This window comes from Pyrgilauda ruficollis, unplaced genomic scaffold, assembly GCF_017590135.1.
Source record: "Pyrgilauda ruficollis isolate IOZ18807 unplaced genomic scaffold, ASM1759013v1 scaffold35, whole genome shotgun sequence".
Taxonomy (NCBI): domain Eukaryota; kingdom Metazoa; phylum Chordata; class Aves; order Passeriformes; family Passeridae; genus Pyrgilauda; species Pyrgilauda ruficollis.
Genome location: NW_024524934.1, coordinates 2,848,179 through 2,863,466, shown reverse-complemented (window position 1 = coordinate 2,863,466; position 15,288 = coordinate 2,848,179). Strand labels below are relative to the sequence as shown.

General features: G+C 48.0%; 1 protein-coding gene across 6 annotated transcripts in view; it reads right to left on the bottom strand.

Annotated features, from left to right (window-relative positions):
* The window catches only part of RREB1 (ras responsive element binding protein 1), a 122,443-nt gene extending 109,170 nt beyond the window's left edge, over positions 1–13,273 (bottom strand). For 3 of the 6 annotated variants that reach the window (XM_041475388.1, XM_041475386.1, XM_041475395.1), the window contains exon 1: positions 12,824–13,094. Coding sequence is in view for 3 of the 6 variants with exons in the window: in XM_041475386.1 (XP_041331320.1) it covers positions 12,824–12,863 (40 nt within the window). In the remaining 3 variants the exon portion in view is untranslated. Of the gene's footprint in view, positions 1–12,047; positions 12,395–12,823; positions 13,095–13,117 lie in introns of those variants that run through there. The other 3 variants (XM_041475389.1, XM_041475392.1, XM_041475387.1) reach the window with 2 other exon arrangements.
* Between the last annotated feature and the right edge of the window lie 2,015 nt (positions 13,274–15,288).

Sequence of the window (15,288 nt, the reverse complement as noted above, 5' to 3'; positions counted from 1 at the left end):
CAGGATGCCACATCCTGCCGTACTTCATACAGCATCCCAAGGCAAGCCAGATACTTTTCAAACACAGTATGATCTTTGACAGTATGATCTGTCACAGTGTGAGAGGTTCTCAGAGACAACATAGGGGACAAAGGAGGGAACAGCACTGACAGATTTATCCAACAGTGCCGAACTGTTCCTAGCCACACTTCTCTTAGAAGGAAAAAACCCAAGCAAACAGACACACTGCAGCCACATGCAAATTTTACAGTGCATATTCCTTCTGCTCTTTGCTTTTGGTAACTTGCTTTAGTTTTATGAATTTCTCCTAACTCTCACTCACCCAAACCCTTCCCATTCCTATAGAAAGTAGAGGTCTGTTTAGAAGAGGGGAGCAAAAAAAAGAACTGTGGAAGTGGTTTTATGTTCCGCTTAACCCCCTCAAGCTGCTCCCAGCCTTGCTCCCCGTCCCCCCCGCCACACGGTGCTGCGTTTTAAGGAGTGCTGGTTATGCTGACATCAGTGAGGCTCCGGGGGCCATCTAGGCAGCTGTTCCTGCTCCTGTGTGCGGCCACGAGCCAAATCACTCTGCCTTTTTGGTGATGTTCCCTCCTGCCGGCTACCCCCACTCCCGCCCACACGTCTGCAGGGTGGGGCAAGGTGGCCACTGGCAGCCTCTCTGAAAAAACGTAAGTGGAAAAAAAGACTGGCAGCTTTCATTTCCAACCTATGGTCAGAAATGCTCAGTGATTTTTGACAGCGTGCTGTGGATTGAAAGAACTGCAGCTTCTCCTCCAGGAGAGCCAAAGACCAAGCTGCCCTTAGGACTTTGTCACCTAGAGGAGAAAAACACATGCTCTGCTTTTCCTCTCCCTATGTGCAGGGACAGCGCACCAGCATGGAGACCACTCCATACAGCTGTTCCTGTTTTAAAGCAGACCCATCCATGGAGGCAGCTATTCTCCAGCCAAATGATGATAGCAGAGGAGCAGAAAGCTCGTCCAGATCGACCCAAGTGCACAAAATAGGCGCAAGAGATCTTCCAGGCGCAGAAAAGGGAGGCCAGTGGAACACTTTTTCTTCCCTCTGCTGCTCCCCGTGAGGGCAGGAAGCAGTGTGAGGGCAGGAGGTGTGCCAGGGCACCTCTGGGCCCAGCCTGTCCCAGGCAGGCAGGTTTTAGGCAGCTGGCTCTCTGCAGCCAGTAATCCCAGCGGCGGGGTGCGTCCCTGTGCTGAGCCACAGCCAGATCCGGGGAGTGAAAAGGTGACAGCCAAGCCAGCTTCACGTACACCCTCAGAGCCTGCAGCTCAGACCCCATGTCAAGATTAGGAAAGTATGCGCACACAGAGAGCACATGAGCTGCTGGAGTACTTTCATTTAACTCTTGCACACACCGTGTATTGAAGAAGTTTGGGTTCACAGCCACGTTTCTGGCCACTTCTCTTCAAAACCAACTCTTCTCAGGCTGCAAGAGCTGTGGCAATTCCTTGGGCTGAGCAGTGCCTTCCGAAGAAGTTCCGAAGTTGGTGAGGTGAGTTTGGAGATGTGGCTCACATGGGTTAAAGACTCTGGCTTGTGTCACCAGTACTTTTTCTTAAAGTTTAAGGCAGGCCCCAATCCCTAACTTTTGCCCATGCCAGTATTTTGACTTTAAAGGAACAACCTGCTTAAGTAGAATTGTATCTGTGTTTAAAGTGTCTGCAGGATCAGTGCTTGGCTCGAGCTAGATTTGCTGCTGACATATGCACACACACACAACCCCCCCAGCAAATTCAGAAAATACCTTGAGTGCTATCAGGATAAGACAAAAAAAATAAGGAGGAAGATGGTAAACTGTGCCCCACCAAGGCACAGTTTAAAACTTACATATGTGTATGTTGGAGGATGATTCACCAGGGCAGGAAAAACAGAGATGCCTGAGGGCTATGGCTGGAAGCACAAGAAAGGTCCCTAATGCTCAAGTTTATCTGGGCAAAGGGGAGTCCCAAAACCAAACAGGTTTGTACACTACCAGCACCAGAAACACTGATAATTCTGGGAGTCATGCTTTTAGTTTTATCTCTTCTAAAGAATAAGAATTTAGGTACTGTAATGTTAGCAATTCTATACTGCAAAGAAACACTCCTTCAGCTACGGAAACAAACGCAATTCTTTACTTCTCTGTACTGAGCACAAAAGCAGCACATAGAAACACAAGTTTCTCTGGAACAAACCAGTCAAATTCATTCAAATCTTCCCGAAGCACAACAGGGCAGAACCCATTCCTGTTCCCAGAGCTTATTACAGTAACATGACTAAACATGCTCAGCAGTCCAATGTGATAGGATGCATCCATTTGCTGATGCCAGAGGAAGATGCGTGTCTCTTCTACATGGCACTGCTCTCACAGGCTGCTTTTCAAAAGATGTTTTGAAAAGCGACCTGCTGCGTACATTCTTAACAAGTCATAGTATCACCGGCTGTACAAGTGTTTGACCTCTACTTGCTATGCACTGTGGACAAAAATCTGACATCAGCTTATTCCAACCTTAGTAACACCAAACTGCTTCTGCAAAGCTGGCTGGAACAGACTACAGCAGTGCACCGATAAACTCCCAGACAGACCCCTGGAGTGCTGAAAGTGCAACTAGTTTAGTACATGAGCCCATGTGTTTTAAATTTGGGTTGGATTAATCCAAGTAAGTAACCTGATTAAAATGGGAGTCTTCTCTGGAGGTCTAATTCATAGATGTTTCCATTACTCCATATGCTTTTATGCTGTATAAACATAACGAATGATACATACATCACTTTTGGGATGATTTAAGAATGCAGTTTAAAACTACAACAGAAGTCATTCAAGGCAACAGAATGAAATTACTTTGTGAATGGTAAGAGCCAGCAACTGCTCCTCATTTCAGTCTTGGGAAGGTGACATACTGAGGGGGTGACATCTTTCTATTCCCAGTTTCTCCTTCTAATTTCCTAATTTCAGAACCCTGATATTTGTCCCTTTTACGTACAGACCTAAAGCAAAAAGGAGATAAAAGGATGTGATTTAGAACACATATTAAAGCTAGGAACGTCTGCTCATCTAAACCAAACAACCAGAGAACCAGAGGCAGACTCCTGAACAGGTATATATACTTGCACCTATACCGCCTAGAAAAGAAATCAATAAATAATTTGTCCCTCACGTGCAAAGCAGGCGTTTATGAGAGCTGCCCAAACGCTGCTTTGCAACCAAAGCTGTCTATTTATGAGGAGACACCTCAGCAGGAGCAGTGCAGGTTCCCAGCATGCCTCTACCTTGGTATCTGGAAAGGCTCCACTATGGGGTAAGAAGATAGTTATAATTAAACATTTATACTGAGGTAGTGCTGTGCAGGTCGGTTCCACAGTGTGTTAGGTGGCTTTTCAAAACTCAGTAATTGAATGCTGATCCCTGCCCCGAAGAGTTTACAGCGTAGGAAATCAAAGCATAACACTTGGCATCTGTATACCAGGAATTAAACAAAGACCACCACCAGATCATTTCCTAGGTCTTTGGACTAGGCAGCTCACATAAACATCCATTACCAGAAATACTGGAAATTTTAAAATCAGCAGTCTGGACTTTCCTAATCCACATCTGTGCAACTCTGTTTGAATTAGTAGCTGGGACAGTGACTACAGCATGCAATTTGCACATGCTGCTGGCATCTTCTTGTCCAGTGTAGATTATTTTTGGCCCAAATACTTTTTAGCAATCATTTTGAAAAGACAGCGAGCACACAAACGGAAACATTTACTGCAAGTCAGTCGATTCAGGCCGCGCAAGCACAGCAAGGCTGCCAGTGCACGAGGTCCAAAGTCAGGCAACAGCAGATCCTTCTGTCCTGAATCTCCGGGACAACCCCAGGGAGGCATCAGTACATCTACAATGAGATGTGTTAGCACACGTCGGCTCGGGGCAGACCATGGCCACGTGCAAGCCTGTGGCCTATGTGGCCTTGCAAAGCCACTAACCCACATCTCTTTCTATGGAGATTGAGTTATGCAATGGTGCAAATAAAAACTCTGGCCCCAAACACACAGGGGCCATCTCTGTCCCAAATCCATCCTCAGGGAGAATTCTCTACATTCCCCTTTTCCTGCAGGGAAGCACAGGCCTGGGAAGGACAAGTCCTACTCCTACTCACCAGACAGAATACACTCAAGAAAAAAGCACAGCCTCTAGGATTTAGAAAAAAAGACACATCAGTGGCCAGACTTGCAACGATGCCCAAAACCTGGACGGAAGAATTTAGTCAAAATAGACTATGATACTGCAAATTCCATTTGCTGTTTATCAAACAAGCTCCTAAAACAGATGCACTGACTTTGTAACTACACCTGTAGGAATTTCAAACACCAAAAAAAATACAAAGACACTATTAGTATTTCAGTTTTTTAAAGTTTCCTGGCATCTTTCATGCTATAAATTCTCAAGAGCTTTCAGCTGTATATACCCCACATAAAATCTTAGTCCAGAGAAGCCTGAAAGAATTTTGCTGTTGATTCAAATGAAGACACGTTTTCCACTTCTACCTGCTATTTACATATCTATTGATTTTTTAAACATGGAACAGCAACTGTAATGGGGCATGATCCTTGTTCACCTTATCTACTTACTTGTTCTGTGAACACCTCAACTTTTGTTTGTTGGTTTTTGAGCATTTAAAATGAGTAACCTTACTATTTATTTCTAACTTTTTTTTTTTTCCCTCAGGGGAAAAGGGAAGCATGGAAAATCCTCAGTCACTAGATTTAAAGCGCTTACAAGTTCCAAAAGCTTTGCAAGCAGAGATTGGGAACTGTTTGAAACTGCAGTTACTGAGGCCACAGAGTTTACAGAATCCACCAGATCCTTCCTGCAGAGTTTATAACCTGCATGGCTTCCTCCCAAGGTAACCGGCATCCACTCTGAGGTATGGATCATTTCCCTCACCCCTAGAAATTCACCCCCTGCTTTGGCTAAACACAGTACTCACTGCACACTCAGCAAAAAAGACACTGCAATTTTGCAAAAAGGAGGAATGGAGACAGAGGATGGAGAATACTTCTCCCACAAAGTGTAGGCAACACTGATATGAAATCTTCACTTTTTGAACAAAACCAGTTTCCAACAATAAAGCAAGTTTACAGCAGGGAAACGGGGCACTGTGATACAGCTCTCTTTACCCTTTTACAACATGGACAGTCAGGTTCCTGACAGTCCAGAGAGTGACAGGAGATCTTACCAAGCAGAAAAGACATTCTTGGTAATGCATGTCTGCTGTATTATCTGCTGGAAAGGCTGGGAAGTTGGTCCAAGACTTCTTCCAGAAGTTGCCAATGCCTACAGTCTTGACCCTTACTTGGAAATATAGTAGGATGTACTTAGCAACACCTGGCTGGGCCATCTGATAAGGTAGAAAAACAAATCATGCAGTGGTTGGAAGAACAGACCAAAAGAAATATATTCAACAACTAAATACAAGACATAAGTTACATCTCTGTAGAGAACCACTTGTCACTGCACTCACAGTTCTTCCCCTGGAAAATACAGTCAAACCTCACGACTGGAATCCCTTAGTAATCCAGCTACAGCTCTTCTACAGCTGCCTTCTGTGGCGCATGCTTCCACTTCCTGAACCTTCAGTGCCCTGCTTAGAAAGCAAGCCTCCTCCTGCAGCTCTCCTCCCGCACCCCCAAAAGCATATGGATGCACACACAGCTAAGTATGTGAGTTGTGCTGCAAGTTATCCAGCTGAAGACCATTTCAGGATACCTTAATGCATTTGGGGAGAAGGAGGGGATGAAGCAGCTAAGCACATGCAAAAGATGCCACAGACACCTTGTGTGTTTCCGCAATACACTGGCAACTGCATCAACGTCAGAAAAAAAATGCACACTTGGGTGAGGAGCAGCACACAGGTATTCATGACCTGACTGCTTCTCATGTTCTCAAAACATGAAGAGCAATGAGATGTGATGAACTTAATTTAATGAAGAAAATACAGTTTGTGTAACAAAAAGAGGAACTTAAACGAGGGTCTTTCCCCTACCCAAAACTGTGAGTGGTCCAAATTAACAAGGAAGTAGTGCTGCATATTGGTGCAAAATCCAAAGCAGCTCTCTCTTGTCCAAGCCCTAATGTTACCAGCGTGAAGGAGTCCAGCCTGAACACAGCAGTGGAATTTATTGCTGTGATGCAAGAGCTCTGAACAAAGCACTCCCAGGTACCGATACACCTGAACACTGACATCACCTGCTGTATGAAACAGGACTAACAAGGGCTCCAGTTAAAGCCAGCTAATCACACACAATAAAAGCAAAAGCCAGCCACACTTCAATGTGAACATTTTGTTTCTCTCATCCTCATACAGGAAACACATACCTAAATTAACTAAAAAAAGTTTGTCATCGGCTGACCATCCTCCATTTTCAAAGGACAGATAATGCAAGCCCCCATTCCTAAAACACCTACGGGTACATTTGTGCTGTTTCAAGAAAGCACATGCTGACACCTGTTAAAGTATCTACCAGGAGGTGCCAAGTGGAGAAGTACTACATGTATGAGAGGCTGGAATTTCCTCTACTAATCACAAAATATCTTTCTCTTTTGGAACCAAATTAACAAGTAACTTAGGCACATCAGCACAGAAAATTTCCAAGAAGCTTAACACAATTTTTTATCCAGACTTATTGAAAGTCTAAATTTCATTTTTCAAAGCTGACACTGGGAAGTCACTTGGCCATTGCGTGCAAGCACCTTTCCCACACTTTTTCAGAGCCTTACAAAAATAACATCCCTTGTGCAAATGGATCTTCAAAGAAATTTCAGACAGCAGGATGTAGGGGTGTCTTCTTCAAAAGGAAAAGGATCTCTCAAAATCCTGAGAGTATATAAGTAAATAAGATTAAACAAAAAACATTTTTACTCAGGAAGGTTAGATGCAGGAAAACTAATTTGAAAGTTGCATTCCACATGCTTCTGCAGGAAGACTGCAAAGGAGACAGGAGAGGTCATCAAGGCCTGAAAGGCCTCCCTCTCTAATGGTCCTCGGAATACCTGTTTTAGCTCAGAAGCCTAACAATGCCCTGGGGGATTTTGACAGTTTTTCTTTTCCCTCGCTGTAACACCTCTGTGGATGGCTGGGACTCTGCAGATGAATCCTGCTGTTGAAACAGCTGCCTCTCTCTGCATCTTTAAAGAGGTATTCAGATTCCCTTAGCCTTACTTAGTTGAATCATTCTGAATAAACAGTCACCACCCATCAACTATGTATTTTTGTAAAGCACCTAGTCAAAGGCAACCACCTTTATTGATTGCTAGGCTGGCCAACCTGAAGGCTGAAATGTTATTATTAGGGGGGGAAAAAAAGGAGCAAGACACACTTGAAGGCCTGTGCTGTTTCTAAAGGAAGCACAGGTCCAGGCGTTGCTCAGTGACATCAGGACGTTTCTTCTCTGCCTGCAGGAGGCTGCTCTAACAGGTTTCATACCAGAGCAGCCACAAGCCAAGTATCCCACTGACTCTTCTCCCTTTTGTCCAGGCCCTTTTCCTTGTTCTGACCCTTTTCCACCACAACATGAACGAGCCGCCCAACAGGAGCCCAGAGCATATGCCCCAGCTGGCAATTATTTCTGCTTTCAACATTTCATAATAAAGTAAGAGCACAAGCTCTAAATAACTTCTGTCACCCTGCTCCAAGTAAAATGCTGAAGGAAGGAGGGTGAGATGCTGAGGTACTGCTGTCTCAGAAGTTTGTACTCTTTTAAGTCACTGGCCCTCAAATGTTGCTATTCAAAACAGAGTGGTATAGGGTGAGGTGGAGGGAACACCTTCAGGTGGGAAAAACATCACTGGCAGACATCAAAGATAAGCCATCATCAGATTTCTTGCACCAAAGAAGAACAAAGAGTCAGTGCTCCTGAAATTCCTGTTCAGAAGTACCCCAGAACACAGCCAGCACTTCCCACCTCAGCCAACCTCACCTATGCTCATTTGTAATCAAATGCTGATAACCAAACCTGGCCTGGCAAAGCTCTGCAAGTTTCAAGCCCATCCTGGCTCCACACAAATACCTTAACTTTTCAGTGTATCACCAGAGAGTGGCATTCCCAGAATGTCACCCAAGTCCTGCCTTTGAAATCATTGCCTGTAAAGATTCTTCTAAATGTGCGTGGGGGAGAGGGGGAAGCCACAGCTCCCACAGGTGCTGGTTTATGTAGGATATTAAAAAGAAAGCAACAAACAAGCAAACAAAATAAAACAAGGCACACCGAGAAAGGATTCCTCATATGCCTTCCCAAAGAAAATCTGCTTTAACTGCTGAGCAACAACTACTCAAATCTCCTACCCCAAAACAAGAAAAAAGCTGTTGCACTGTCTCAGAAGGCAATTCCTTCTCACCCTCAAAGTTTACATCTGCTCCATAAAAGACTTTCCAGCAAAGCTGCAGGGTACCTGAGCACTCTATCCATGATAAAGCTGCTCTCAAAAGAACACGAAGCAGTTCCTGGCCCTTTTCCAAGTTGTAGAATGCTGTTGAAAAGGCATATTTTAAAGCTGTAACCCTATGACTGTCCATCTTGCTTGAATTCAGAAAGGAGGCAGAAGACAGAGAGCAAGAAGCATTCTCACTACCTTCAGGAGAACAGAAAGCAGCACTACCATCCTCGTCTACAGACAATTATCTCCCAAGAAAGAAGCTACCACATCAACAAGGCAGCAGTCGCAAACTGGTCTCGTAACACAGTCCAATAATACACTCCTTTCAAAACAACCTTTATCGTGCTGAAAGAGGAAGACATGATTTCACATGTTTTAAGAGTGTACACCTAAAACAGAGATTTCCAAACTTAGGCATCATTCATCAAAAAGTTAAAAGGGGCTTTTTCCACACATGCACAGATTTCAGACTAACAGGATTTACTTGTTTTCTGCCTGTTCCTGGGGACTTCTGCAGTTTCTTTTTTCCCAAGACTGTCCCTACAGGCTGCTATCCAACATACATCAGATGCTCCTGGAGCAACAGATAACTCTGGAGGGACATTTGCAAAGGGCACAGATCAAGGGCCCGATGTTAGTAAAATTTAGGAGTACTGGGGGAGGGTAGAATTACTTCTGTATGTAGATAATTTGAACATTTGACACAGTCCCCTGGAAAGCTTTACTTATGCATCTAGGTATATTTTTTTGAATGTCTTACTAGCAAAAGGTGTATTTTAAGTCAATAAAAAAATTATTGCAACTTAAAAAGTGAATCCTTTTCAAAAACACTCAGGTTAATTTTAGCATCCTTCTGTTTAGCTGCTTAGCAACACTTATCCTATGACCTTCTAAGCACCACCTACTTTTACAAGGGATAATGAATATAACCAAAGGGATTTATCTATATGTTTTTAATCTATACAGTGTAAGTGCATCACCAGTTTTTATTTAAATGAGAAATCCAATCCGACTGAGAGCAATTCAAACTATTTCTGTTTAAGAAGAAAGTTTCACAGACTAAAGTCAAGCTACTGTTATGACTGTAGTGTTACTTCAACACAGGCAAAGTGATAATATCCTTAAGGAGTGAGGAAAGCACTACATAGGTCAGTGTTTGTACACTTTGGGAAACACTGCACTTATCTTTAGTACCAAAAGAGATCACACATACTACTGACAGGTAATGAAGAGATTCAGTTTTCCCAGTTTTCAAACTTGAAGTTACTTTCTAATCCTCAATCAAAACGAAAAGCCATTTTGTCAGAGTGTCACTGAATACTGTAAAGAGTTAAGAATGGGATCACAACCTGGGTGAGCTAAGTCAGAATAAGATGCTTCAAACACCCAGATGGGAAAAAAAACCCCAACAAAAAAGCCCAAAACCCTAGAAAAACAGTCAACACTCTGCTATATAAGCCATATATATATATTCTTTAGCATTGTTAGTTCTCAAAAGAAATGTGTAAGAGTGGCTACATAAATAGTCTCTTCTGATGAGCAAACAAAAATTTGACAACTAGAAGCTGTCTGTGAAATGAAAGCAGAATAAAAGTTTACCTGACTGCACTTAAAGGATGATATTTTTCCAAGTACATGATATGAATTCAGTTCCAAATACGGATGCCAGGAGGAGGAAGGTGAGGGAGCAAAAGAGGCCACACTCGGTTGGGAACAGCTGCCCTGCAGCATGAGAGGCTGGATGCGTCCCTGCCGGCAGGTGAGGGAGAGCCCTGGTACTCTGATTGATTGGATGATGGATTCATGCTGTTTCTGGGATTCTAACAAACAAAAGGGCCTATTCTTTCCTGGATGTACCCAACTCCGGTTAAGACTAATCGGCATTATGCAGGCCCACCAAGAAAAGACTGTATACCCTTAAGTCTTCAAAGAGAAAATTAAAACCTAAAACAAATATGGCTGGCCTGACCCTGAGTCACTGCATCCCTTTCACGCACGCTGACCCTGTGGAAAACAGGAACTGCGGTAACAAAACTCAGTGCTTGTGTCAAAACGACCGACCTCAACGAAAAAACTTCAGCCATCATAACAGCTGTCTACTGTGCACTGCAGGAGTGACAACACGGCGTTATTTAGCAACTGCTCCTGTTGTTAATAAGCAATTTCTTTTCCAAGCCATGGGGCTGGATGTTGGAATGGTAGGAAACATCCACTGCATTGGCTGTCTCTCCTAGACCACTGCCCCCAAATCACACTGAACTAGATGTTTACTTTCTCAAATACAAGTAAATACACTTGATCTTATCTCCAAGAGAAAACAGGCGAAAGAGGGAGTTGGGATTAAAACTGAATGGTTGGTATGCCCCCCGCCTTCCCTCCAGCAATCAGCCCAGTGGCTCCCGGGCAGGATGCTGGCTCCTCGGGGAGCAGGACCAGAGCATCAGCTGCGGGCCGGACACGGCGGCGCGGCCGTGGGAGGGCGGCGGGGCACGGAGGCGCCCGGGCCTCCGCGGGGTGCGCGGCCGAGCACAGCGGCCCGGCCGGGCAGGGAAATGTGCTGAGCCAGGAGAAGCGCTCTCCTCCTTCTGCGCAACGCCGCGAGGATGCCGAGCAGGCGAAGATATCGCAGCCGAGAAGTGAAACGGGGAAAATTATTAAAAAACGAAAGAAGAAAAAAAAGAAAAAACCCAAGCGTGCGTGCGGAGGGAGGCGGGGGAGAAGTGCAGGGAGAAGAAGCCAAAGGAAACTTATCTGCGACATGACAAAGTTCAATCCACCGCCCCCCCTCCTCTGCTGAAAAAAAAAAAAAGTTGCAGCATCTCGGCGCGCCCCGCTCCCGGCCCGGCCCGGCCCGGCCCGCGACCCCCGCGGCCCCTCACCCCGGGCGGATGGGGCGGGGGGGATGCCGAGCCCGTGTTTTACGAACTGGGCAGGAGGAGCTGCCTCGCATCCTCAGCGCGGCCCCCGCGGCGCCGCCGGGGGTGTCCGGCCCGTAGCAACGGCGATGGGGAGGGAGCGCAGTCGCCCAGAGACGGGGCTCGGCCGGCTCCCATCCGCACCGGGCACCGCGCCGGGGGGGCGGCAGCCGCGCCGCCCCAAACTTTGTTTTCACCTCAAACACCGCAGCTGAGGGAGGGGGGTCACCTCTGCCTCGCCGCTGCTCCCCCCCGCCAAGATGGGGCTGAAGGGGGCGAGGGCCCGGACACCCCTCCTCAGCTTCGGATGCTGCCCGACTCCTTCCTGTAGTGGTGACGCCGCCCAGGCGTCCCTGCCCGCCGCTGGCCCCGCCGCGTAGGGATGTGTTCCTGGCACCGCACAAAGGCAGCGGGACGGGGGGGACCCACGGGGGCAGCGCCCCCCGCCCTCCCCGGGCACGGCTCCCCCGCGCCCCCGCCGCGCAGGCCGGGAGGGGAAAGGACACGCACGTCCCTACCGGGACGGGGGGGAGGAAGACGGGGGGGCGGGTGGAGAAAGTGGAGGAAAGGCGAAAAAAATCAAATAAAGTAAGGAAGAGGGGTACAGAAGAGAGGGGAGAGGTACCAGGGTGCCGAGGAAAGGCAGGCGCGGCCGTCCGGCCCTGCCGGGGGAGCGGAAAGTCAGCGGAGAGATGCGCGGCGCAAGCCGGCTCTACCTGTGGAGAAGGGGCGCCTTCATCCCAACTTCCCAGCTCCGGCGCGGCCCTCCCAGCCGGGAACAGCGGGCAGGGGCCGCCGCGGGACCCGCCGCCACCGCCGGCAGGAAAATAAGCCTGAAGGAAAAGTTAAAAGGCAAGCTCGGGAGACGGGGGCGAGCCGGGCTAGAAGATGTTGCTTCCTCGCAGCCCCATCCAAATTGTGGCGGTGGCTGGTTAAAAATAAACTTTGCAGCAGGAGGGGGGGGATGATCTGGCCGGATTCCTGAGCTCAGACGGTTTAATATGGATGAGCATCAGGTCCTGAAGGCAAAACGCCGCGGCTGGTGCCGCTGGTTGGTAGAAAGTCTGCAACAGGGAAGGGAAAAAAAAAAAAAAAAAAAAAACAGGAGCCGCGGAGGGAGGAGAGGAGAGGGAGGAGCGGGGGAAGGGAAGAGGGAGGTTGCACGAACTCATCATCATCTCCACCGCTGCCAGCCAAACTTTTTTCCTCCTTTTTTTTTTTTTAAAGGAAACTTTTTTCCCCCCTCTAAGAAGCATTTAATTTTTTAAATAAGTCGCACGACCAGCCGACACGCTGCAACGTCCTCACGCCCGCGTCTGCCCCCTCCCAGAAGTTTATTTTTCCTCATCTTTCTTCCTGCCCCCCCCTTAAGAAAAAGAAAGGAAGAGGGAAAAAAAAAAAAAAAAAAAAAGAAATAGATCACTCCAGAGTTAAGGCACGCTCCTGCCCTTTGTGAGGGAGCTCCGCGGCCGGGCAGCCCCGCGGTACTTACGCCGGACTTTGCTGGGGCTGGGCTGCTTGCGCCGCGACATGCCGGGAGGATGGGCCGCCGGGGGGGCGCGGGGGCGCGCCGGGGGGAGCGCGCACGGGAGGGAGCCGCAAACTTGTTCCGGAAAAAGGAATCAAAATGGCGTTTCTGTGGATGTGCAAAGTTCATCAACTCCGCGCTAACTTCCCGTCCTCCGCGCCTCCCTGGAGGGGAGAGATGGGCACGGTTAGGGACCCCGCCGCGCCGCGCTCCGCGGGCGCCCCCGCCCCCTGCCCGCCCCCGCGCTGCCCCGCGCACCCTGATAAGGAGACACATCACGTGTCGCTCCGGCTCCTCTCCCGGGGACGCGCTACCGCGGCAGCAGCAGCAGCCTGTTGCAAATAGCATCTCTAACTCGCCCTCGTCGCGGGGAGGGAGGGGCGCCTCCAAGGAGAGGAGTGAGCACAACTTTCCCCCCCCACCCTTCCTCCGTCCCTCCCTTCTCCGCCCGGCAGCGCAGCAGCGGGATGCCCGGGGCAGGCGCGGGGGGAGCGGGGGGGCGGCCAGGTGCCACGCGGCGCCCCGCGCCCTCCCGCTGCTCCGGCGGCCGCGCCCGCGGGGCTCTCCCGGGCGGGCCTGGCCGGCCGCGATCCCGGCCCGGCGTGCGTGTCCCCCGGCGGCCGGCCGCTCTCCCGGATCGGGGCTGGAGCGCATCCGGAGCCGCCGGTGGCGGTGCCGCGCCGCCGGCTTTAAGGAATTCACCGGGGCTCTCCGCTGCCGTGGAAATGTCTGTGCATCCTCCTCCGCCTCCCAGCCCGGTGCCTCACCAGGTACAGCGGCCGCAGGCTGCACAGCCCGCTGCTCCGCGGGCAGGAGGCACCTTCTGCTTGTGTTTGGTTCCTCAGAAACTTTTCGTCCTTGCGCGATTTGGGTCCCCGCAGGGGTAAATCATCCATCCAGACCTAAAGGACACGTTAAATGTAACAGGACCGTGAACATCAGCACAGGAACAGGAGGTGCAAATGCTGTGCCTAATCAAAGGCAAGATGCGGCCGCTCGCACGTACAGGTAGTTACGCTGCACGGCACCGCACGCACCATCCTTACCCTCGCTTTCCCCGCAGTGGAAGTTCAAAGGTGTCGGAGACTTAACAAGTGATGGAGAGGTGTTCAGAGTGGTGAGGATTTCACTGTAAAGGCATTACCGGTTTAGAGTTGTGTGGCAAATAATAACAGTACATAAAAACAAAATACCTGGCAATACTCCATCCTGAAAGCTCGATGGGAAAAAAAGAAAAGTAAACCAACGCTGCTTCCGAGGAGTGCCTAATAAGTATAGGAGGAACCAGTTTACCTTTAAGGAAATGGTTATTTACACTATATCTAGAGCTACTAAAACTAGGCCTTTTAAAGCTGTTACTGGGGAGGTGGAACCCGGAATCTGCCTGTTTTTTAAAGAAATCAAGTCATGGCCTCTAGGCAAAAGGGTTGTGCCAGCTTACATGGTATCCTATCTCCTGATTGAAAAGGGATTCACCTGAAAAACAGGGTGAAATTCCAGGTTGTGGCAGTAAGCCCTCAACTGACTATTTTCACAGACTATTGCATGTAAGGTGTGATGATTAACTTCATTTGCACCATTTTTTCAAATACTGGATAAAGGCATACAAGCCAGGAATACATAGGTCCTGTCTCAAAGCCATGAGCTGTGATTCATATCAGTAATAAACCTCTTCCCTTCTGGGCTCACGAGTAAAACACGCGCAGGTCTGGTGAACTGGGAGTTTGAAATGCCACAACTGCAAAACTGAAAGGTAGCACACGTATATTCAGAAGGTGAAACTGCAGCTTTAACATGTGTGTGATGTGGTAGTTTCTGTGGGCTCAGTTTTTGCCACTTGTGCTCTGTACCGGGTTCTGTGCAATACTACCCAAGCGGAGTGGCTAACTGATAGAGGAGCAATATCATAGTTTACCCCACAATATTAGCAACAAACATGAGAGAAAGCACATTCTCATTGTTCTAAGGTTCTTATTTTACCAAAAAAAAAAAAAAAAAAAAAGGAAAGCCATTAAAAATAAACTGTCTGCAAAGTATCTTTAACCTTTTCATCTCTGTCTCCAATGTACCTGCCAACCTGCAGTGGTTGTTCAGCAGCTTTACAGCCAGCTTGCATCCTCAGTATAATTTGCTGTCAGGCATCCAATTAATCAAAAACCTGAGCAGTTTATCCATCTCAGGCTCAGCCCTTGAAACATTCTATTTACATTGGAAGACTGCTGTGATTTAAGCCTTCGTGGCACACACATGCAAACTCACAGAGAATGGGCCTGGTTTGCACAGCCATTTATTTACACAAATGCCTGCAGTTGAAACTGGTGAAAATTCCTGTATGGGTAATCATATTTGGAGGTTAGCAATGCATGTCTCCTAGACCTCTGCCTAATATTTCTAGAATAGTTTTGGAGGCATTTTGGACTACCTCAACG